Source organism: Barbus barbus (genome assembly GCF_936440315.1).
Source record: "Barbus barbus genome assembly, chromosome: 45".
Classification (NCBI taxonomy): Eukaryota; Metazoa; Chordata; class Actinopteri; order Cypriniformes; family Cyprinidae; genus Barbus; species Barbus barbus.
Window position 1 is genome coordinate 19,952,025 of NC_136723.1, and position 25,664 is coordinate 19,977,688.

Consider the following 25,664-nt stretch of genomic DNA (forward strand, 5'->3'; position numbering starts at 1 on the left):
CGGTTGCTGAATGACAAAAAGCTGATGCCGGCTCCGCCGCACGTGCTTTTATGCTTCCTGGTTGATTACGTCACCCACCCGTGATGTCTCGCCCTTCCATTGGACAGATTACACATGTGATTCAGAGCACGGTCACGCTGGAGGCGTTTTCGACACAGCTCGAGTTCCTGAAGGGGAACACATTATTACTTGACATTGTTCCTGTAATAATGTGCTCAACATGCTCTGGTTGCCTAATTTGTTCTTGTGTTCTTATTTAATTGGCCAGATGTGCAGGCCATCTTTCATCTGAGATTAGACAGAAACCTGCAGTAGCAGTGTCCTGTTACCAGAGCTGATGATTCATCAGTGAACTGCAGACTGATGTTATCTAACACCCCAATCAGAGACTGCTCTCTTGCTCTCTCTCTCTACCTCACTCTTTCTTTTCCACTGAGCTGTAAACAGAGTCTCATAGTAAGCTCACGTGCACTTCTGACTTACCGTTAAACGGACTCTTTCCTCAGCCATATGTAAACTGAGTCCTGTCTGGACATCTGTCTGTCTGTCTGTCTGTGGATATGGAGTTGCTTTACTTGCAGATTAAACTAACTCTCAGAGTCCTTTGGTTTCTTTGTCTGGAAGAGTGGGCCGTATAGAGCCAGTGAAAGTAGGTCATGAGCGACTGATTGAGTTCTCCTTCCTGTGTGGGATTCACCAGTGCTGCTGTATAAATCTCAGTAAAACACCAGAGACCTCAGTGTTTGCATCAGAAGTCATCTCCTCAGTAATCTGTGAGGCATGAGTAGATCTGCATGGAATCTGCGCTGAATTCCACAGATTTCCATAGATATAGAGCACAATTCAATAATTCATTAATAAAGTTGTACACATCTGTAAATCTGATAATATTTATAGTTACAATTATGAATAAAAATGTAGTACTGTGGAGAATCTGTGGAGCTTTCTGCATATATAATCATAACTGTACATATTTCATATTTTAGTATTTTAAAGCATTTTTTAAATAAATAAGTTTTAGCTGCCAGTAATAGTGTATTTTCATATAGTTTGCTATAGTCATATTTTCCTCTTATTTTTACTCAACAATCGGTGCAAAAAAAAAAAAAGTAAAAAAAATATATATGGTTTTGAGTCACAAACTGATATTCCAGGCCAATTATTAGGCCAATATTTTGCCTTGGCATCAGCTAATAACTGTTTCAGTTTGGCCAGTTGTTGTTCCCCCTTCAGTGTAAAACTCTACATTGTCAATGCATAATAATAAATACATTTTTGTGTACATTTTCAGTAAAAACTATAAAATGTGTTAATTTTAATAATTTTGCTCTCAAATTAATCAATTTGCTCTTCTAACACTCTGAAATCTTTTCAGTGGTATAATAATCTGTGTTGTTTTTGCTAGTCAGGGTTGTGTGCAGTACTTGGGTTTGTTTCTCTGTGTGTGTGTGTGTGTGCATGCAGGGATTAGCTGCCTCACTTCACTTCTCCTGTACACTCACTAAGTGAGCCTGACAGTCACCTCATCACCTGACTCCTCACGCTTTCTTCTCATTGGCTCCTGCCAGCCTCCATGTGGCTGTGAGCTTGGTGTTGCCGAGGGGGCGGGGCTATGTGGCAGCTCTCGGAGGCCGTTGGGCTGTGGGGCTAAACATAGCAGGGTGGACCCGCAGAAAAAACTTCAGCCTCCACTGGTCCAGTTCCGCAGGCCCGCTGGAGCTAGAGATCCTCGTCTGCGCTTCCCCACTCAGACCCCCAGAGACCCAGCAAGGGCAAAGGAGCATGTGCAACCAATGACGCAACCGATTACATGTGAAATGCTGATATTTCACATCAGCACTGACCTCCACTGATGCTGGGAAATTCTAGAGGCACTGTTGATGAAACGATACAATTTAAAAAGATTTTTCCATATTTGAACATATTCCTTATTTGGACATCACCCGCTTTGGGACAAGAAATATCATGTCTCAGATCATATAAGAATCAGAATATGGATTTATGAAAGGATATAGGTTGTGCCACATTATATAATTTAATCCCAAGGTGGAGTGAACATTGTCCATTTTTAATTTTGTGTAATTTCATCCTCACAACCCTATATCGTACTTTTTTTTCCAGATAAAACTGTGTTTTAGACAGCATGCAGTGTGTTCACATTCAGGGCCTGTGATGGAGCTGTCCATTCAGCACCACAGTGACATGCACTCACTCTGATTGGCTAATGCTTTTACAGGGACTCATTCTCTGCATAATTGGAAAATGGGAATTATATGGCTGTTTTTGAGGTTTAATGAATTAGCAATCTTTGTAAATGGGCATGTGTGCTGGTCATTTAAGAAGTATCATAGTATTTGGAAATAGTAGTCAGAGGTGTCCTCATTTTTATCTCTCACGTGTATCTTTCTACTTAAGAATTTCACATTTAATTAAATGTTACTTGCCATTTCTTTGAAATTTGTGAAATTTACTAGTGATTTCTGAATGAAAATTGTTTCTACACCTTTCTTTTCAGTGTTAAGTCAGAGTCCTATTGTTTGTTACTGGCTGACAAACAAATGCTTTACTGTCTGCACTTCCAATGGTTGTTTCTGCACTGTGTACATTGCCAACAATTGCTCTCCCTGGTCTTTCCTCAAATCACTGACTCTATGCTGATGCTGCACTGTCAGTTTAAACACTCCTCGTTAGGGATGCAACGATGCACCCTTAGCCGGTTGAAAAGCAATACAAATATGTGACAATTTATTTTGGCTGAAATGTTAAACAAATCGTGAAACAGTTGGTGGTGGGAGTTTATGTGAATGTAAATGAGAAGTTTAGATGTATATCTAAACTTTATAATGCATATTAAAGTAGTGTTCATAAGTGCAGCTCTGCTTTGTTTACAGCGGTAATCAAGAAAACACTATATTGCTATATAGTGACTCAGCAGTGTCTTGTCTTTTAGACTCAGTCAAATCTGAACATCACATCCCTCTGCAGTGAACACTTCCATTGACAGCCTAAATGCATATAAAAAAAATATATAAAAAAAAACGTTTATGTGTTCAGACTGCTTGTGAATGTTTCCGTGACCTCTGTGTCGATGGGATCAGGGAAGTGCTGCTGGCCTATACACGTGACTAGATATTTGCCATAATGTCAGCAGTGTGTGTGTGTGTGTGTCTGGCATATAGCAGCTCAAACTGGAATAGAACAAGACACCAAACAATACATTTCTCTAATCCTCACACACACACACTCTGATCACAGTGTTTACCGTCCATCTGTATTAAGGGATTAGAGGACCAGCTGTCGACTGCCTCATAGTCCCTCACACACAGAGCAGCAGTGAGACCGGACAGGAATCTCTTTGAGTCAGGAAGGAAGCAGGGGGGAGTGGCCTGAAGGATCTGAGCATGCTCAGTGAGTGCCAGATTGAGACGAGATCCGCTCATGCCCTCATCTGCAGGAAGAGAGAGAGAGGTTGCTGCATTTCAGAGAGGTGCACATGAGCGCTTCACACACAGGATGTGGAAGTATGTCTGGCCCAGTACTTACATGCAGAATGAGGCATTCTGAGTCGGGCTGATCGCCTGTGCTTGGGATCACCCAAACCCACCCGGATTAACATCCAGCTCGGGATGCCTTGGGAAAGGCGGCCCGTGAAATGGGAAGATGACACTGTGGGATCAGGACATCCTGTACTGCACTAATGAAAGGCTTCAAGCTCGCCTGGTAAGATAGACGGGCAGATGTCAACCGGTCTGCCATGGTCCTCTCCTCTCTGTGCAGTGCCCGTTTGTGTGTACGTCTTATTTTAGTGTTGTAGGAAAGAGATTTTGGCTTGCCGTGCTCATTCTAAACACCTGCATTGTGCGGTATGCGCTCTGAATCTGCCGCTGTCAGAGATCTGCAATGATGTATTAGTGTCCACTTGTTTACATCAACCAAGAACAGAATCGACTTAGTCTGATGACTGAATTCATTCTCCATAGCTCCGAGCAATTGGCAGTCTCACAGCTGAGGCCGAGATGGTTGAATTTAATGTTAAACTTTTAATGGTTATGTAACAGTGCCCTCTCAGATGGCAGAATGATTAGTTTTAGTTTTGGATAGTGGAAGCTTATTTAGGAGCTCTCAGAACAGATTTGTCTTTGAAGTGCAGTTTTCATGTGATAATTTAATATTCTTTTTCATATTCTTTTCACAAAACCAGTCATAAGTGTCAATTTTTCAAATTTGAGATTTCGACACCATCTGAAAGCTGAATAAATAATATTTCCATTGATGTATGGTTTGTTAGGATCGGACAATGTTTGACTGAGATGCAACTATTTGAAAATCTGGAATCTGAGGTTGCAAAAAAATCTAAATACTGAGAAAATCACCTTTAAAGTTGTCTAAATGAAGTTCTTAGCTATGCATATTACTGGTAATAAACTAAGTTTTGATATATTTACGGTAGGAAATTCACTAAATATCTTCATGGAACATGATCTTTACTTAATATCCTAATGATTTTTGCCATAAAAGAAAATTGGATAATTTTGACCCATACAATGTATTTTTGGCTATTGCTACAAATATACCCCAGCGACTTAAAACTGGTTTTGTGGTCCAGTGTCACATATATACATTGCTACATGTGAACAAAACAAAATGGCGTAGTGTGTTCAAAGTTATTTGTGATAAATGTGCTAACTGGTGAAATTAAATTTTTAAAATGTGAAAAACGGTTAAAAATTGCCCATTTATGTCATGTTTTTATTATGAAGCAGTCGCTTGATTAAAGAGTTTTAATTTAAAATGTGTTTTAACATCTTGGACACATTTTTGTCATTTGCAATGCAGTACTGTGTGTTTAAAGTCGCAAACATGCTAAATGCAATGTTATGGTGCAAATCTGTTTCATATCAGATCAGAAGTTGATAAAGCTTGTTTATAAAGACCTTGGTGTTGAGATGTCTTATCTGAGCTTGTGTCTCAATCTTGTTGTCTTGAGACTTTTAAAAATCACGTAAGAAAAAAGAAAAAAAATCTCCACTGGAAAAACAAAAAACATTTGCATTTGCAAGAAATGTGCTGCTGGTTTTATATTAAATGTAATATTTGTTGATTAATAATAATATATGTACATTAAAATATTTTAGTACATTTTAGTTATTATTTAGTTCATTAAAATCGTGCAGTGTGTCTCGGGCTTCAATAAATAACTTGAAGAATAGCAAGTGCAGTAAGCAGTTGAACTATTTGTGTTGCAAACCAGCGTGTTTATGATTATGACAATACATTAAAACAATATGATAAGAAATACCAGTATGCAGTGTGCTGCTGTGTCCTCTGGTGGGACTCTTGTTCCCAGCGCTGTTAAATGAGCACTGCAGAGTGTGTCCTGGGATCGGGGCTCTCACTGTGTGCATCTGTGTGTGTTTACTGCAGAGAAATACAAGAGACATGTTGATATACAATTATGAGTCACTCATGAAAACTCATCACATATTTACTACTCTTCTTGCCATTTTGTTTACTTTTATTTGATTTTTTTTTTTTAAATGATCCTGTTTGATAATCTATATTTATAGTGTCTGTTTAGTAGAATACAGTAGAATACTTAAGGCAGTTGTGGTCACATGACCAGTTCCTGCTCTTGTGTAGTCTGTCACAGTCGAAGAATGCTATTGAGTTTCAGTTATACTGCTGCATACTGTTAAAAAATGCTGTGTGGAATGAAAACCATATCTAATGGTGGTATGCTACATTATGTGTTGACAGATGTAGACCTAAAGTCCACTATGTACTGTAATATCGTATATTCATGCAGGTTGCCAGATTGAGGACAAGCAACATGAATGAACTAGTGCACTTGACAATGGAAGGCTCTCGTTGATGAGTTGATTTATCCACATTTTAATATTCTTCAGAGCTTTTTAGATGGATGCTGAGGCTTTTATTTTATTTTTTTATTTTTTCTGGGTGACCAGGGGTGTCAAACCCCTATTGGGTAAACTGTCAGTAGGCGGAATCACACAGCCCAAAACAAAAACAGACATTCCGAAATAGAAAGAAAAACAAGAATGTGAACTTAGCATGTTTCCTAAATATCTGCACACTTTTAGGTTTCTTATGCTCTAGTAAGATACAAAATTGCATACAGCACTTGTAAAAATGTCTTTTTGCAGTTGGATCAAATATTAGGACAAATAAAAAGACATTTTTATTATGGTTGATTCCTAATAGTTCATTTATCTCATGGGAAATAGAGGTCAGGTGCATTGCATTGTGGGATACGCTATTCCAAGCAGGGTGCTGTGATGTATACTGTACATTTTGGCAGTTGCACAATAGTAGGTCTGCTGGGAATTCTATGCATACAAAAATTTTCATGCTTTTCACAGTATACTAATCATACTGATCTGATCTCATCTGAAACTGATATGATTTGTTATAAAGCTTTTCTTACAGTAAAGATGGGCTGTTCCAGTTATGTTTGTGTTTTATTCTCTGTGGTGATTTGTTTTGCAGTAGCCCAGCTGAAAAGCATTGCCATGTATTACACTGCCCCGACTGAGCAGATTACAGGCCTATTTTAAGCAGAGATGCACTGTCTCTCTCTTTCTCTATCTCTGATTCAGTGTAGATCACACTAGTTTGATTCACACATTCATGGTTTGATTTGATCTTTGTTATTTTTATTGTCTTTTTTCTGTCTCTCTGTTTCTGCTGTGTTGTGATAGCAAATCATCTGATTACTCTTATTTAATTCTCATCTGATTTTGATCTCATCTGAAACTGATCTGATTTGAGTGATCAAACTGAATCATGATCTGATGCAATATTATCACCTTAAACTGGACAGATGACAGTTTAAACAGACTGTTCTGATCTTATTTCACTTTCATCTAATCATAACCTGATTTTGTCTCTGGTCTAATATGCATACAATCAAGGCAGTCAAATGTTTTGCAGTCAAAGTCTCACCAGTAAAAATAGTAATACTGTGAAATAGTATTGCAGATTAAAATAACTGTTTTCTGTTTTAAAATATTTTGAAGTGTAATTTATTCCAGTGGTGCAAAGCTGAATTTTCAACATCATTTCTCCAGTCTTCATTGTCACGTGATGCTTCTGAAATCATTCTGATTTGCTGCTTAAGAAACATGTCTTATTATTATAAATGTTAAAAAAGATTTTGCAAAAGATTTCTTTTTCAATAAATGCTTTTTTTCAAGTTTCTAATCATTAAAGAATCCTGAAAAAATTTATTATTGTTTTCACAAAAATAAGGAGCGAAAACTGTTTCGCTAAAGTAACTGAGCACCAGTTATATTTGATAATAACTGAACACCAAATCAGCATATTAGAATGATTTCTGAAGTATCATGTGACAATGAAGACTGGAGTAGTGAATGACAGCTGAGAATTCAGCTTTGTCATCACAGGAATCCATATTTTTGCCTCTTTTATCATCCACCAAAAAACTGTAAGTCTCATTGCTAAGAAAAATAACAGCACATTGATTTTCAACAAGGCACAGGATTTGAGGCATCATGCAATATGCAATAGTAATATTGGTAACAATACAAGTTATACAGTCCAGAATGTATGTGTGTGCAGAATATGCTGGCATACGCATCGGGAGTGGTGTGATTGGACAGGGGGAAGGGTAGAGAGCCAGAGACTGGCTTGTTGACGTTCAGGCTGCTGACGTGAGTGGCTTCATTCAAGAAACCCATGAATATTAAATCAACCCCAGCCACCACACTGCGCCGCACAGCAGCCGTTTTTCACGCCAGCTCACTGTCTCCCTGCCCCCGCTGACCCTGACTTAATGATAGTGAACGACTAATGGGACCTCAGAGGAAACGGCCATGAAGAAGAGCGAAAAAATTAGAAAGCTTACTTGAAAAAACAGGGATGCTGGATTCAGAGGTGATAAGCTCCGCCTCCTCTTTTCCTCCTCTCTCGTCACATCACTCCATCATCGCACTGAATGAATGAAGCAGAGTCCAACGCTTTCGCGTAGCCGTTCATGGCCACCAGGTTTGTCTGTGTGTGATTTTTGCATGAAAATCATGAAGAGAAGTCGTTGTTTTTGCATTTGCATGATGGGCAGACTGCACTTGACATGTCCATTAGCAATAATTTCCAATATTTTAGTTCTCACAGATGCTTTTTGCTACCTTGCAATATTTAATAGAGTAACTTCTTAGACATTACCAGCAAATAAAACCATTTTTCATCCAATTCCAAGCAGTTCTTTTTATCAATTACTCCGTGAGCTGGATGTTTTTAGAAGAGTATCTGGTATGCACCATTTGATCAGGGCAATGCATCGCGTTTGCTGCATGCAACGAGCGTTTTTTGCATCACATAGGAGTGTTTTCACCCCTTCAACGAGTGTGAGAAAAATGTTTATCACTGCTTTTTGCTTTCTGTGATATGGGCTAGCGTGAGAGAGCCGTGTCTTCCAACTGGTGGTTTGAGAAAATGTCTTAGACCATGTGTGTTGGTTTTTTGGTCTCAACATTTAAGCAGAAGTGAGAAAACTGCATTCACACCAATGAAGACGCCTCTGTGGCCTGTCATTAGGCTCCTCATGAGCGCCAATATGACAGGTGAGGAGAGCCGTACGGCCGCCCACAACACCAGGTTTTTTCTATAGAGTGTTTGATAAAGACCTTTCAGCACTTTATAGGCATGAAGAGAGAGAATCTCTTTGGCACGTGTGTGCTTGAAGCTCACGCTAACATCAGATGCTGGACATGATGGACGAGGCTTTTGTAAAAGACATGCTTTGAATGGATTACTTTTATTCACGCACTTTGCACAGCATATGTACTGTGTAGTGCACAATTAATGGGTAGCAGTTTTATTTTTGTATAATCAAGATACTATTATAGTTTTTTATTAATATTTTGAATTTGAGTTTTTATTTACATATTTTTATAATTATGTTTATTGAATTGTAATTATAGCACAAATATAACAAGGAACTGTCAAAAAAAGAAAAAGACACATATAGCTCAGATAGGTAAGAAAGTAATATTTATTTAGTCATTTAGCAGATGCTTTTATCCAAAGCGACTTAGAACAATAGAAGCAATCAATAATTAATACATAATAAAAAGTTGAAGATGAGTACAAAAGAATATTGGTAATATTTTACAGTAAGGTGTCATTTGTTAACATTAGTTAATGTATTAACTAACATGAACAAACAATGAACAGTTAATTTATTACACTATTTATTAAGCTTTGTTAATGTTAGTTAATAAGAATACAGTTGTTTGTTCATGTTAGTTCATGGTGCATTAACTAATATTAACAAACACAAATTGTGATTTTAATTATGCATTAGTAAATGCTGAAATCAACCAGCTTCAGCAGATTTTTGAGTTCTCAACTTCTTGTTTATACAACAAAAAGTTGAGAAATTTCCTATAAAATCAGTTGAGAAAACTCAAAAATCTGCTGAAGCTGGTTGCCTTAAACTTTTAAGTTTGCCCAACTTTTTGTTCTTTTACAGTGTTATAGTATTGTTCATTCGTACACTGAAAAAAAAGAAGAAAAGTTGTTTCAACTTAAATAATTTGTTACCCCACTGACTTAAAATATTCCAGTTGTCCCTTAAATTAACATTGAGTAACTTAAAATTTCAAGTTGCCTAAACTAAAAATTTTAAGTTGAAACAACATTTTGGAACAATTTTATAGTTTGTGTTAACTAATGTAGTTAACTAATGAACCTTATTGTAAGTTAGGCTACTTACAGTTAGGCTCATCAATGATTACCCCATCAACTTCGGTCAGAAATCTTGGTGTAATCTTTGATGACCAGCTGACTTTCAAAGAGCACATTGCAAAGACTGCTCGATCCTGCAGGTTTGCACTACACAACATCAGAAAGATCAGGCCCTTTCTGACAGAGCATGCTGCGCAACTTCTTGTCCAGGCCCTTGTCGTTTCTAGGCTGGACTACTGCAATGCTCTTCTGGCTGGTCTGCCATCAAACACAATCAAACCTCTACAAATGATTCAGAATGCAGCGGCACGACTGATCTTCAACGAGCCCAAACGAGCGCATGTTACACCTCTCTTCATCTCCTTGCACTGGCTACCAGTGGCAGCTCGCATCAAGTTCAAGACACTGATGCTTGCGTACAGAACTACCACAGGCTCAGCACCCTCCTACTTCCACTCACTATTACGAATCTACATCCCCTCCAGAAGTCTGAGATCTGCTAGTGAGCGACACCTTGTTGTACCATCACAGAGAGGCTCAAAATCACTCTCCAGAAAATTCTCATTCATCATTCCTGGCTGGTGGAATAATCTTCCCACCCCTATCCGGAATGCTGGATCCCTGTCAATCTTCAAGCAACAACTGAAAACTCATCTTTTTCGGCAGTACTTGACTTCATCCTAAACTCAAAAAAAAAAAAAAAAAAAAACTTGTACTTATTTGAACAATGACTGAGACTTGGTGTTACGAGCACTTGCTCTGTCTGATTGCCTCTTCAAGATTAATCGCTTCTTGTATTCCCCAATTGTAAGTCGCTTTGGATAAAAGCGTCTGCCAAATGACTAAATGTAAATGTAAATGTAAAGTGTTACCAGAATATTTAATGTAAAGAGAGTTATAAAATGAGGATATTCCTAGAAATGATGTGGTGTGTTTTCATTGTGCTATGTGTATTCATTTTTAGTTTATTATTTTAGTTTAGTTAAACTAAATGCAAATTAGAAATGTGGCCTTGTCAACTAGTTGTATATTTTATATTATTATAGTTAATGTTTCTTTTATGTATTTTTTAATGGTTTTAGATTTAGTTAACTATAGTAATCCTGGAGAGTAACATATAGACTTATACTATATATTTTATATTTATATTTATATACTATATACTTTATATTTATTTGTCAGTAATTTATCAGTCGATTTTCAATATTTAATTATGCATACTTGTTTAGCATGTTTTTACATTTTACATGTTTTGCTATTATCTAAATATTACAGTTGTATGTGCATTGTAAAGTTTTAATGCTTAAATTCACTTATGGCATTTAAAAAGATTTATTTTAGTATTTAGACTACTTATTTAGACTTTTATTATGGAATTTAAAATCAGCAACGTAGCAGTTCATTTGTCAGAGCTGTGCTTCCCATCCTCACTTTGTAAATTGAATGCAATGATGTAAAAGAAAACATTTAAGCAGCTGATCTAACAGATTCATGACAGCATGACAGATGTAGATCTATGCAATGGTAATTTGATGCCACTGTTTCTGTGAAGGTTTCATCTGCTGTGATTTATTCACCATCAGAACCTTCTAAAACACGTGGACTTGTGTTCTGGGAGGGAACGGCCGCTTGAGTGCTTGAGTGTTGCTGCATGGGCAAAATCACAAATGCATTAGGCTGATATCATGAACCCAGAGAGATTGTGAGGTGTTTTATGAGTTGCTGTATTTTATCTGCTCTCTCTCTCTCGCTCTTTATCTCTCTTTTGTCACACTGTGTTTGTTTTTCCAGACGGGCAGCTCTTAGCTCAGGTACAGAACATTAATAATTAAGATAGAGCTTGGTGCCCTTTCTGAGGGACAGATGAGGGGCTGACAGCAGGAATATGGAGGATTGCTGCATAGAGAGATTGAGACACAGATAGATGGAGTGGTTCCCCTTTTGATTTAAAAAAGCTTTTCATTTTCTGTATTATCTACATCATCTTGACCTTCGTAAGCATATTGCCTGATTAACAGATTCTGTGTGTTTGAGGTCAGCTAGTGAGTGTCATTCTGATGGTTCTTCCCAGAATATGACTTTATCGGCTAGAGGTTACTCTTCATTAGCCTATAGAAGAATTAATGGAGTTCTCAGTGACGCTTTATTTTAAGTATCAACTTTGCCTGAGATGTTTCTCCGAAAAGCCGTTTGAAGAAATAAAAGAGGATATAACTAAATTAACGTGTGCAGTATGACTCATTAATTCATTTGGTACTGGAAATTTTAGAGATGTATTTGAGTTCATACTGAGATTTTAGATTGCAGATAGAATTGATTGAAAAATTTTGAACTTGTTGGGTTTTATGGTCTCAGGAGAAAACCATGAGAAGCAGGAGACTAAAGTAAAGATCTATTTATTGCTCTCTATTTAATTTCTTTCTTCAGTTTTGTGCTTCAGAAAGATTATCAGATGTTTAGTTCATGTATTTTGACTAATCTTGTTTTGCTGATCTAAAAAAAAACACCTTATGAATTTGCATTCATAATTTCTTCTAAAGGTAATGTGATGTTATTATCAGTGATGTGGAAGTTCCCAGCAGAACTGTGCCATTTTTCGATGTGAGCCCCGCTGTTGTGTTTTAATCAGAGTTGTGAGATGTCAGTCTGAATACGTTTCTAGAAGCGGACAGGGCAGAGGTGAAAAGCCAAAGAGTGGCCTCCTGGGAAAATGTGTGTGCACATGTTTATTTTGGTGGTTGACTTCTGTTGTTTGTTTTAAATTGAGCAAGTGGCTTTTTTTTTACCTGAACTTAACTTTTCAGAAACCTTTTGCATTTTCATATTTTCATAAAGACAATTAGTTTATTAAGTGTTTTGCTGGTTTAAAGAAATCTTGAACCTTCATCTGACACATTAGCACTGCAGATCAGTGTGTCTGGAACTCGTGTGCTCAAAGTGTCCGGCCATTATCCAACAGACATTTGTAATTCCTTTGGAAGTACAGAATCTGTGTTTTACAGGATATTTTTCTTGTTCCTGTAGCACTGCCAGTAACTCGAACCGCAGCTCGCCGGCCTGCTCACCCGTCCTGCGTAAACGCTCGCGCTCCCCAACACCCCAGAGTCCAGAGGGAGAGAACATGGTGGAAAAGAGTTCTGATCATTCCTCCGATAAATCCCCCTCCACCCCGGAACAAGCCGTCCAGCGCACCTACAGCCAGTCGCTTCACACCACCCGCCCCGGAGGGAAAAACTCCAAGGTAAACGTGTGTGATTGTACTTACTGTACTTCCGCTCTCCCCGTTGCTGTGGGATCAAATTCCATTTCAGTGCAGGGTTTAAAATTAATTCTGAATCATATTATAAAATTGCAGATGATTTATACCCATAGCGATGATTGTCCACGTGTACTTATATGATAATGATGTTTACAGTTTAGCTTTCCTAGACTTTAAAACCCAGTGAGCTGCCTACCTAGAAAACATTTTTAGGCATCATATTATTTTAGCAGCAAATTTACTATTCATGGATAAGGAGACCCAGATGAGTTTATAATATTTATTATGAATACAAAAATAAAGAAATACAAATTAAATTATATTTAATGATAATCTATTAATTTATTCTCATTCTCATTTATATATATATGTATATACAGTGTGTGTATAGATATGTATATATATATATATGTAAGATACTTGTTTCAGAATAAATAAAATTGTCATAAAAATCACGAGTCTATTTTGAGTTAAATTAAATTGTAAATATACAATTTTAATAAAAAAGAAAAAAGTTAAATATAATTGTAAATTACATAATTTATATATATAGATTTATTCATTAATGTATGTATTTTCTTTTCAGATGTGTCATTATGAAAACTTAAATACAAGACAGTCTTAAAGATTTTAGACCATCTACAAATGTTAAATCTTCAACTAAAATGTTAAGGTTACTGCATTATTATTAAAAAAAAAAAAATTAAGCTATTTTCAAATCATTCAATGTATTCTCATTATAAAATAACTTTAATAATGGTTCTTTCTTTCTGTCTTTCTTCTTTCTTTCTTTTATTTATTTTTATTTTTGTTTATTTAGTTCTAACAAGTAAGTTTTTGCTCAAAATAAACAAAAAAATAATTTATTCATAATCTCTGCACAGGAGAGACTTGGTGTTGTTTCCAAACAAAAGAAAATATATTGGCATCAGCTGTCGGCCAAAATGAGTTTAAAATGATCAGCACATCAGATATCAATATCGTGCATCCCTAATATATATTTTTGAACTTAATATTTTGCTTGTAAAGATGTAGACGAGACAACATTTCATTTTCATATCATTGCATCTGTTGAAGGATTTCATTTGCAAGGTAAAAGGTTGAGTTCTCCTCTTCAAGAAGAACAATGTGTATTTTATATAAAAAGTATGTTTCGCAAATTGAAATCATTTGAGAAATACTTTATGCCCGTCACAAAGTGAGGCACATTTCATTCTGGTCTGAAGTCAGTAATCATTGCATAATCATTTCATATTCATCAGCACCTCATGTACAGCAGTTAATCACAGAACATCTCTTCTGCTACGTGAAGAAGCTTTGCAACCCAACAGTGTTTTTTTTTTCTTTCATTTCTCTGCACTTATTCATACAATTCTGTTTTTGTTTGTTTTCTGATATTTGTTCTTCCTCTCATGCATGCTAGTCACACAAGAGACTGTCTAAAGTAAGCATCACTCTTTTCTGCTCTACTGTACCTCCACCCTGCCTGTGAGCCATCCCATTATGCTCTGCTTCGCCTGTCTGTGCTATGTTAACCTATAGTACATGCTAAGCAAACCCTGTGCGAAACTAGCTAGTAATGCTAAGTTGAATGTTATGAATTGTCTAATAAACTGTGAAAAAAATGTAATAACAACAATCCGATGCAGCATCACACCAAAGCAGTTTTTAGTTACCCATGCCATATAGAGATGAATTACTCATGTCGCAGAGGCAGAAAAACATATTAGTAAAACATCTCACACCTGACCTCTTACTCTTGATGAACTTTCGCTCCAGTATGACAGATTAAATCTGATTAAAGTAAGAAATCAATATTTGTGCCCTTGGGTCCTGATCCGTCCTGTGAGAGGAGTCCGCAGTAGAGAACTGTAGAGTCCCAATGCTTTTCTGTCTCCATTCTGCTGTTGTATGGAGTCAGAGAAAGAGAGTTTTGCAGAGATTTCTCATAGGTCTTTATATTTGTGTAATCGCTGTTAAGACGTAGTTGTGGTTTTGTAGATCAGTCCTCTATAAAATGTTTAATACGTTTTGCAACATGTGAAAGAAAAGTTTGGATTTAGTGTAAAGACTGTCCCCTTGTGGTAGCTTTGTGTATGAGAAATGTGAAACAAGCACCGACAAAATCCCATACACAAATAGAGCTTTCCCATAATCCCTTGTTTTATGGTATACTCAAATCAATTGCATGTATACCTGTGCTGATCAAACATTTTTGATAGATAGATAGATAGATAGATAGATAGATAGATAGATAGATAGATAGATAGATAGATAGATAGATAGATAGATAGATAGATAGATAGATAGATAGATAGATAGATAGATAGATAGATAGATAGATAGATCTTTATGGAAAATACAGGTATACCTGTAGATTTTGAACTAAACCCTGTGGTGTTCCCTTAAAAACTCACTCTAATGCTTCTCTGTTCCTCTCTTGTTTCTTTCAACATCAAAATCGGATTCTTTAAACTCACAGAAGAGTCAAAGCTGGTATAACGTAAGTCTGTTTTTTATTCTTCATTATGTTCTGCTCGTATCAGTGATTTTTGATGCTGAATGTTGTGTGTTTGTGTGATATCGGGGTCATTCTTTAGGAAATGGATGCTGTTCTTCTTTATTTAAATACTGTTTCATTGCTCATCCACAAGGCTTTATCAGTTGTAGGATGATGAGAATCATTTGAATCTGGGAGCTTCCCAGTATTTGAGTGAAACTGCTTTCACGGACATTTAATGTTGGAAATGATTACCTCTTTCTTCTGTAAGGCTGGATGTTTGACCTGACATTTCCCAGAATTTGTTTTCCTGTGGGAAAGAACTGATTTTTTTTCTTCGGGTCAGCCAGTTCTAATTATATTTTTTCATCGTTTTACAAGTGCCTTTGTGATGTTTTGTCAATGTGTTATGGTCGGTCATAACCTCTGGGCCATCTTGATGAAAGTGCACTGCAGAACAAAGACTGCAGTGTTCTTTCTCTCAAATAAACAGTGTTTCTGTTTCTGTCATGGATCAGGCTATATATGCATAGTATCTGGTGGAATGACCTGCCCAACTCGATCCGAGCAGCCGAATCCTTACCCATCTTCAAGAAACGGCTAAAAACTCATCTGTTCCATCTTTACTTGACCCTCTAACTCTAGCACTCTCTATTCAAATTTTATTTTATCTTTGTCTTTTTATTAATAATAATAATAATTATGTGTACTGCGTTAGGCTAACTTGTAATAGCACTTGCACGTTGTTACGCTTTTGTTGGTTTTGATTGCTTCTTATGTCCTCATTTGTAAGTCGCTTTGGATAAAAGCGTCTGCTAAATGACTAAATAAATAAATAAAATAAAAATAGCTCAGATAATTTGGTTCTGGAGGAATTTGATGAAAAACATACCAGTTCATATGAGATTTTGAGGTCATGTCAGATTACAGTTTTTTCTCTCTCTCCCATTTGAGCATGAAATGAGCATTTTCATTGCCTGAATTCCACTGTTAAAATAAAGTGAAAACATACATTTTCAATTTGAAGCAAATGATCTGCACTCGACTCAGTTGAACTGACTGCATTTTGACATGTGAATGGATGATGGCTCAAAAATGTAAAGCAGATACAAGGGCAGTCTGAATGGGCATGACGCTTCTGCATGTCTCCATAAACAGAAGAAAACAGGACGTGTGGACACCAGCATCTGTGTGCAGATAACAGTGCCTGTTTCTAAAGATCAGCAGGAAACAATGATGCTGGGACTCTCTCCAAGTGTGTGCTTATCAGAAAATATTAAACTTTGCTTATTTTTGTTTTTCCTGGGTGGACAGATGACCGCAAGCTGTAAGATGTCAGTTGTAAACACTCTCCAAATGTCCATTCCAGTATGGCGTCTGTGAAGAAAATGCATTTTCGCCACAGGACTGTAAATAATCACATCACGTGTGGTTGCGAGGATGGTTAGGTCAAGTCATTTTTATTTGTGTGGCACAATCCATTACATTTCAAAGCAGGTTTACAGAAAAAAAACATTAGTCCTTCCCAGGTGAAAAACAAGTGCACTTCCATAATGTAAATAAAGTGCTCTATTATTTAGTTACCACTTGTAGTACACTTGAACCCATCTTTCATTCACTAGTACACTCAAGTGTTCTACAAGTGGTAGCTAAATACATTTTTTAAAATACAAAGATAGTATGTTAAAAGTGCATTTTAGTTCATATTCATGGTATCTCAAAATAGCACAGTTGAGTACACTTAGATGATCTTAAGTTTATCTTAAGAAGTACTAAAGGATCATTTTTAGTATATTAAGTACAAAATTAGTATATGGAAATAGAGCACTTTAAGTATATTATGGAAGTGTGCTTGTTTTTCACAAACCCTGAGTTAACAAGCAAAGAGCAACTGTGGCAGGGGGAAAAAACTCCACGTTAAGCCAACAGAAGGAAAACCTTGAGAATAACCGGACTTATCCTCCTACATCTCCAACAACCAAAGCTGGTTACATTTTAGTGACTGTTTCAATTGAAATACATTTCAATTCCATTACTTTGCTCAAATTTACCAATATTGACCCAGCCTTGACATTGGGCATCAAGTGACAACCTGACATAGTACCAAAATTGTTCAAATAAGGGACTTTCATAGAGCTTCCAAAACAAATGCTATGAGATGTGTCTTGCTCCTGAGCTGAACAATGAGTCTGCCTCAGTAGAGGCCTCAGATGTTTTGCTTGAGAGGGGATTGGCGGAGAGGCCAGAAACAGAGATGATTCACCCATTTGGCATCCCCTCAACGTCCCCCCTTCCTCCAGCGCAGGAAGTTAACTAGAGTTCGTTCACCCCGTGAGAGTGCGAGTACGAGGGAGAGAAGGAAGACTGAGGCGTTGTCCTTGGCCGTGCCTCAACACTAACACAATAAAATGACTTGTGCACAATGGGGGCCTCTGTGATTCTCTCTCAACCTTTCTTTATCTCTCCATCATATATTTTTCTCCAGCTCCCACTGTTTTGATCTCTTACTCCCACCCCATGAAACAAAAAAACCCTACTTTTTTGGGTTTCGCAATAAAACGAAAACATTTGTGGAAGCTGAAGTGTCTTGTTCAGGCATTAAGCCCCTCGGGGTCTTCAGGAAACTGACAAAAGCAGCTATCACTGCAGTATGAATGGTGTTTTTGCATTATTTCTGGATAGACATGAAATCTAGGTTGACCTGGAATGGGGAGGGGTGTAATGACAGTCCTAGGAGAAGCATATAAATCTCACAGCTCTTCAATCATGAGTGAGAAAAATGTACAGCTTCAAGCAAAGAGGTTACTACATCTGACACGGCCCCTCCTCTCTTCTCTCCTTGGCATTCTATTGGCCAGCTGGCTTTCTTAGCTCCTCCCCCTCCCTGTTTCTCACACACAAACATTCCCTCAGGCCACTCCCACTCCTCTTGGCAGAATTGTTTTGTAGAAAGTCTCAGTGAGAACTCTTTCCTGCCGTAGTAAAGGGTTGCTTCAGCTCAAGTTGGATATTCTGTGAGATTTACTGAGACAAAATTCACATCCTCTGGGAAGAAATTTACTCAAAAGTGACTGATGAACGCATCTTGGCTTGCAAGGATATTAATGTGTGTCATTTTGACTGCATGCTGAAGAAAGAATTTTGAGAGAAAAAATATTTTTTGTCTGAAGAGAAGAGAGTTTTTTTTCCCAACAGGTGGTTGTTTTTTTGGGGTTCCTCAAGCACTTTTCTGTTTTTGGATTTGTGTAAATAAATGTTTGCCTCTGGATATTTCTAGGACAACAATCTCACAATTTTGTTTTTCTTGGCAGAATTAATTTTTTTCTCACCAAACATGCAAATGTTCTTATTAGATAACCGTATTGGAAAACCTTCATGAACTGTTTGGATCCAAAACATTGTAAAGTGGCAACGTTCCTCAGATATTGGCTGGATCTGGAACTGCTTCTTGTATTTTGTAAATTTGGTGGATCAGCAGGAGTAAACCCTAAAACAAGAAGAGAGCAGCTGCAAGGAACATTTCCATTTTGAAAGCATCCGGTGATCAATTCCAAGGGATGAACATTGCTACATGTTACCACTAACTGTCCTCTGTGTCTTGTTAAAAATTTGACTCATTTCCTGCGGAAAACATACTCCATTTTCATTGTCAAGAGCGATGCTCTCCTGCTGTCTGTGGAGGATTGTTTGGCTGGTGTTGAGGTGCTGAGACTCACTTAAACAATAAAATAGGTAATGCCGAAGTATAGTTGCTGAGGTTACTCCAAGTCATTTCAGAGCGTGGCCTGGTGAAGCTGGACTGGAGGTCAGCACGCATGCTGTGAAGCACTGCACCACTGTCAGGAGCTGAGACAATAAGTGACAAAGTCTCCACAACTGGACAGCAGCGATGGAAGTCCTCAGTTTTGAGGCAGAGACTCATTGGCTCTACGACTGGGAGGCAGTCCAACAGCCTGAAGTGCCCACGTGTGATTGGACGGACTGGGACTGGGATTCTGAGCGTGTTCCTGCTGTAAGCAACCAATCAGAGAGCAAAAGAGAAGAAAGCTGCTTCAGTCAGGACAGGATTGCAGAGGGACTGAAATACTGTTCAGTACCTTTGTGTAGATGACGAAGCCAATAGAGCATTGAAAAAGAATTATATATTTTATATATAACTTTTTTTTTTTTTTAATGAAATAAAAATAATGTTTGTATTTTTTATTGTATGTATTTATTTATTTATTTTGTAAAAACATCTAAAAACCATATAAAAACCACAAATGGCACCCACTTTGTAGAATGACTCTTTTTTTTTTTTTTTACAATGTTAGAGGTCTTTGTACCCTCTCGGAAATGCTGATTGTTTTGACTGTCTCTGTTTGGATGTTTGTGGCTGAATGTGTGTTGTACATAGCTGGTCTCATTCCCTCTCCTCTTGTCTCTCAGGTTTTGAGCCCCACATACAAACAGCGAAATGAAGACTTCAGGAAGCTCTTTAAGCAGCTGCCCGACACAGAGCGCCTCATTGTGGGTGAGTCTTATATTTGATCTTTATGCTACGATAGAATAGGTATTATGATTTTCCCAAAACTTTATAAAAAAAATGAGATCCACTATTTTTATTATTTTTTTCAAATTAGTGATAGCCTATTATATTTTTGATGTTGGATTGGAAACAGTAAGTAAACATGTATGAAAGAGGCTGGTGTATCTTAACCTCTGACCTCTCTCCTCATCCTGACAGACTACTCCTGTGCCCTGCAGAGAGATATCCTCCTGCAGGGTCGCCTCTACCTCTCCGAAAACTGGATCTGTTTCTATAGCAACATATTCCGCTGGGAAACACTGGTGAGTTGATGAATTACTCTCATCACAGAGGGCATCATTCTCTCATGCCATATTCTTGCACAGCTGGATCAGCAAAGCTGAAGGAAAGCAGCTAATTTTGCACAAAAATTTGTCTTTCTAGCTCTGGAAATAGAGTGATATACATTGAATATACTGTGTTGAGATGTGGCTGCTGCTGGCTTGTTGAGTTTTTTGTCTTGTGTGTAGCTGACTGTGAGGTTGAAAGATGTATGCTCCATGACAAAAGAGAAGACGGCTAGACTCATTCCCAATGCCATCCAGCTCTGCACAGACAGTGAAAAGGTAAGTGATAAGTGACGTGACATACAGCCAAGTATGGTGACCCATACTCGGAATTTGTGCTCTGCATTTATCCCATCCAAAGTGCACACACACAGCAGTGAACACACACACACACACACACCGTGAACACACACCCGGAGCAGTGGGCAGCCATTTATGCTGCGGCGCCCAGGGAGCAGTTGGGGGTTCAGTGCCTTGCTCAAGGGCACCTCAGTCGTGGTATTGAGGGTGGAGAGCGCGCTGTACATTCACTCCTCCCACCTACAATCCCTGCCGGCCTGAGACTCGAACCCGCAATCTTTGGATTACGAGTCCGACTCTCTAACCATTAGGCCACAACTTCCCCACCACCTTGTCCTGTAAACACAGCCCTTTGACTTCTACATATCACCAGTAGTGCACTGGTGCATTCACATATTCACAACACTAAACATTCACATATTCTCTTCCAGCACTTTTTTACCTCACTCGGGGCAAGAGATCGGACATACATGATGATGTTCAGACTCTGGCAAAATGCTCTACTGGACAAGGTTGGACAAGACATGACATTACATTCAATGATCGGCTGAAAACAAATGTTTGGTGGCCATGTTCACCCACTGTGTGTCTTATTTTTATCTAGCCATTGTGTCCCAAGGAGCTGTGGCACTTTGTCCATCAGTGTTATGGGAATGAACTGGGTCTAACCAGTGATGATGAGGATTACGTACCTCCTGATGATGACTTCAACACCATGGGGTGAGTTTTCCCCTATCATGAATGTTCAACCATTTAGCTGATTCATAATTTACAAATCTCCACCCTCTCTCACAGCGTCGTGAGAAGAGATCCAGAAAACAGATGTTCATTTGTAATTTTAAGGATTCCTAAATTATCGTGTGACACTGGAGTAGAAGATGGGAGTAATGGCTGTTGAAAATTCCGCTTTGCACCAGTTTCTTTAAAAAAATTATATAATCAAATACAGCAAGTCAAAAGCGCCCAATCAGAGATACCGTGTCAAACTTGGAACATTGAATTCAGATGATCATTAATTTACTGTAGACATCTTAATTTCTCGTCCACTATCCATCGGTCCATCCCATTGCTATCTGTGGGAGAGGGTCTATTCTGCTGCCCGAGCTGGTAATCTTGACCTGCAGCTGTTGCCCCTCTCCCTGGTGCAGGTACTGTGAGGAGATTCCTGCTGAAGAGAACGAGGCCAGTGACAACTGCCCTAAAACCCCATATGCCAAAATGGACATCAGCCCCCAGCTCCACAGGAAAGTTTTCCCCAACAGCAATCTGAATTCCACAGACAGCACAGACGCTCCGGTCAACGTAAGTACCAGATCTCTTCACACAACACATCAATGCGTTACCGTGGGAAAAATAGTTTGTATGACAATAATGCTTTATTATTTGGTGGTTAAGGTTGCCATACCTGACCACTGTAGAATAACGTTAGGATGGCAAACTTAGTTTTGAGTGTTTAATGTTTAATCATGAAAAATATTCACAAACAATCTTTCTGTCTGTGTAGTTTGACGTGCCCCCTGAGGAGGACTTCAGTGGCTGCGTCCCAGAAGACCTCCTACCCCTGTCGTTACCTGACAACAAGCTGTCAGAGACCAGTGGCTCCACCCCTGTCCCCGTCCCCTCACCTTCCCTTGACTTCAACGACAATGAGGACCTCCCTACAGAACTCAGCGACTCCTCAGAAACACACGATGAGGGTGTGTACACTCTCCCAAAACTGATTTCTATATCAAACAATTTCTATATACTGTACCACATCTGGTCTGACACACGACCTCTTCCTGTTTCTGTGTTCTTAGCAGGGGAAGTGCAGGCTTTTCAGGAAGATCTGAATGGGAAACTGTACATTAATGAAGTGTATAAGTTCAGTGTGGATAAACTGTATGACATCCTCTTCACTGAATCCCAGTTCATGAGAGAGTTTCTGGAGCAGAGACGCTTCTCAGGTTGACCAACTCTATCTAGTAGTCTTTATCCAGCTTTGTCTGTCTATCTGACTATTATTGATTTGACCTTTTTCCTCTTTCAGATGTGGTCTATCACCCATGGAGGAAAGAAGACACTGGTGATCAAACAAGAGAGATCATGTACACCATCTCCCTCTCCAACCCATTGGCCCCGAAGACGGCCACAGTCACAGAGACGCAGGTGAGCTCTTCAGAGGAGAAAAACAAGCAGTACACGGGACTGTTTTATGTAGTTTTGTCTTAATGACGATACTATGAAAAACTGTTGTTTCTTTGTTTTTCTTCTAGACTTTGCACAAGGCCAGTCAAGTGAGCGAGTGCTACATCATCGACGCTGAGGTGATTGCTCACGATGTCCCGTATCACGATTACTTTTACACTCTCAACCGCTACATGCTCACTAGAGTCGCCAAGAACAAGTGCCGCCTGAGGTAAAGCTTTATTAATTCTATTTTAATCCAATAAATGGCATTATATTTAGTCATGCTCTGTACTATACAAAAAACATTTTATAGCATGTGAGGGTAAAATGCTTATGAATCTAAAAGGGTGTCAGCTGAACTACGCTACAGGAAGCAGCCATGGGGATTGGTCAAGGGCTTCATTGAGCGAAACTTCTGGAGTGGCCTGGATGAATATTTTAGATATTTAGGTAAGTTTTGGCAGAGCAGGGACTAATAAAATAAAACCACAGAATAAAGTATAAAGATAATATTTATACCCATAATGTACTTAATTAATTAAAATCTAAATTTGAAACTTAAATATTTAATTGTATTTAATTTTGTTGTGAAAGTTAAAGATAAAAATAGTCATGCTAACAATGCAAACTATAATAAAATAACAAAATAAAAATAATTGCATAGAGCAGGATAAAAAAAATAAAGATGAACGTAATATCTGTTTCTCTCTCTCTTTTCTGTTTGTGTGTGTAGAGCTGGAGTTGAGTAAGGTACAGCTGGTGCTATCTGAACCTCACAAACAGTCTCCCAAATCCAAAGCGCTACGCACAGCTACAGTGAGGCGGAGGAAACGGCCGCTGACACACATGAGGCAGCAGCACCTGGATGAGGCACTTAGCCCCGTCACCACACCTGAGGATGAGAAGAGTGTCATCCATCGCATCAAACACGTGGCAGGTGCGACATTAGCCAAATCTCTCCTAGCGTACCTGGGCATTATTGTTGTTTTTGTGTTATTGATTATGATGGATGTGCTGCCGCAGGATCCACACAGACCAGACACATCCCGGACCACGGATCTGAAGGCCTAGCTCTCTACAGCGTTTCCAAACTTCTGCTTATTATCAGCTCTGTGTGAGTATTCGCAGTGAGAAACCAAATCACAGGACTTCTTTTCTCCACTCCTTTTCTCACGAATTGCTCATTTTAGCAAATAATGTCTAACTGCAATATAAAACTGAAAATGACACGTATCTCATTTAAAGGTGCCATATGAAGGAACTTTACTGTTATGAAATGAAGAACATGATGTATACATACTGTAGCATGCTATAAAAGTGTTGAATAGCTGTAGTGTTGAAGTCTTCTCTGCACGTTTCATTCAGTGTCTACTTCGGTCTTTGGTCATGCACCCTCTTGTTATATTTTTAGAGGATTAAAAGGTTTCTCTGTTTATTTCACATTTCTTAGTGACTATAAGTAAATCACACTGTTGATCAGCTGGAATTTGTTACAGTCTGTTGTTCTTTGGCTTCATGTCTTTTCTCTCTCCTGTTTTCATTGCATCCTGCAGGATTTGTGTAAGGTATTCAAAGTTTTTATCTGTATGAACGTGAACTTGTTTAGCTGCTCTAGGATTTATGCGTTGCGACTCACGAGCTGATCTGAGATTGTCCTCTTCTGCTCTTCAGTCTGGTGCTACTGGTCTTTTTGAACATGATGCTGTTTTATAAGCTATGGATGCTGGAATACACGACTCAGAGTTTGACTGCCTGGCAGGGTCTCAGGTCTCATGAAAGGTAGAGTAACTAGACCTTTGAATGTGTTATTTGTTATTTTTAAGAGATGGAATATGAGGTTTTTCAAAACTCCTAAACTTTGACACATAACTCGTCTTGTGCCGTTTGTGCCACTCTGCATAAAATCTTTAATTTTTTTTAAGTACAACATGAAATTAATTGAGCAGTATTGCATAAGTTCTTACCTCATTGCCCCAATTTGTTTTTTAAATAAACCTAACTCAGTATATGTTTTCTTTTTTTCAGATTTTGCTTTTCAAGTCTTAATTTTTTTTACATTTTTACCAGGACACGAGGAAGAAATATTGATAAATAAACTGATTTTTGCAGCATATGAACTTGAATGATACTTGTGTGAGGAATGTTTTTGGCTCTGTGTATGTTGCAGTAAATTTCCTGAGACACACATTGAATGGGCTCAACTTTTGGAATCACAGCAGCGTTACCATGAAAACGAGCTGGAAAAATGGAGGGAAATAATAAAGTCATCTGTGCTGTTATTAGATGAGGTAAGATCAAGCACAAGTTTGAAAAATGGGGAACTTTTATAACTGCATCCTATTAATAGAGTATCAGTCAACGAGGAATGGATAGTTCACCCAAAAATTACATTTTTATGTACAGTATCTCACAGAAGTGAGTACACCCCTCACATTTTTGTAAATATTTTATATAATTTCATGTGACAACACTGAAGAAATTACATTTTGCTACAATGTAAAGTAGTGAGTGTACAGCTTGTATAACAGTGTAAATTTGCTGTCCCCTCAAAATAACTCAACACAATGTCTAAACCGCTGGCCACAAAAGTGAGTACACCCCTAAGTGAAAATATCCAAATTGGGCCCAATTAGCCATTTTCTGTCCCCGGTGTCATGTGACACGTCAGTGTTACAAGGTCTCAGGTGTGAATGGGGAGCAGGTGTGTTAAATGGTTTTATTGCTCTCACTCTCTCATACTGGTCACTGGAAGTTCAACATGGCACCTCATGGCAAAGAACTCTCTAAGGATCTGAAAAAAAGAATTGTTGCTCTACATAAAGATTGGCTATACATAGGCTATAAGAAGGCTATAAG

At 38.2% G+C, this 25,664-nt stretch overlaps 1 protein-coding gene across 2 annotated transcripts in view; it reads left to right on the forward strand.

Annotated features, from left to right (window-relative positions):
• LOC306863722 (protein Aster-B-like) overlaps positions 1–25,664 on the forward strand; it is a 50,483-nt gene that overhangs the window by 20,558 nt on the left and 4,261 nt on the right. Inside the window, exons 4-21 of one of the 2 annotated variants that reach the window (XM_079407235.1) lie at positions 12,751–12,967; positions 14,409–14,429; positions 15,468–15,488; positions 19,914–19,998; positions 20,212–20,315; positions 20,523–20,618; positions 21,071–21,151; positions 21,244–21,359; positions 21,788–21,941; positions 22,144–22,336; positions 22,439–22,585; positions 22,669–22,787; positions 22,895–23,037; positions 23,155–23,258; positions 23,542–23,745; positions 23,832–23,922; positions 24,480–24,587; positions 24,976–25,096. In XM_079407235.1, the coding sequence (XP_079263361.1) occupies positions 12,751–12,967; positions 14,409–14,429; positions 15,468–15,488; positions 19,914–19,998; positions 20,212–20,315; positions 20,523–20,618; positions 21,071–21,151; positions 21,244–21,359; positions 21,788–21,941; positions 22,144–22,336; positions 22,439–22,585; positions 22,669–22,787; positions 22,895–23,037; positions 23,155–23,258; positions 23,542–23,745; positions 23,832–23,922; positions 24,480–24,587; positions 24,976–25,096 (2,125 nt within the window). Of the gene's footprint in view, positions 1–3,649; positions 3,721–12,750; positions 12,968–14,408; positions 14,430–15,467; positions 15,489–19,913; positions 19,999–20,211; positions 20,316–20,522; positions 20,619–21,070; positions 21,152–21,243; positions 21,360–21,787; positions 21,942–22,143; positions 22,337–22,438; positions 22,586–22,668; positions 22,788–22,894; positions 23,038–23,154; positions 23,259–23,541; positions 23,746–23,831; positions 23,923–24,479; positions 24,588–24,975; positions 25,097–25,664 lie in introns of those variants that run through there. The other variant, XM_079407234.1, reaches the window with a different exon arrangement.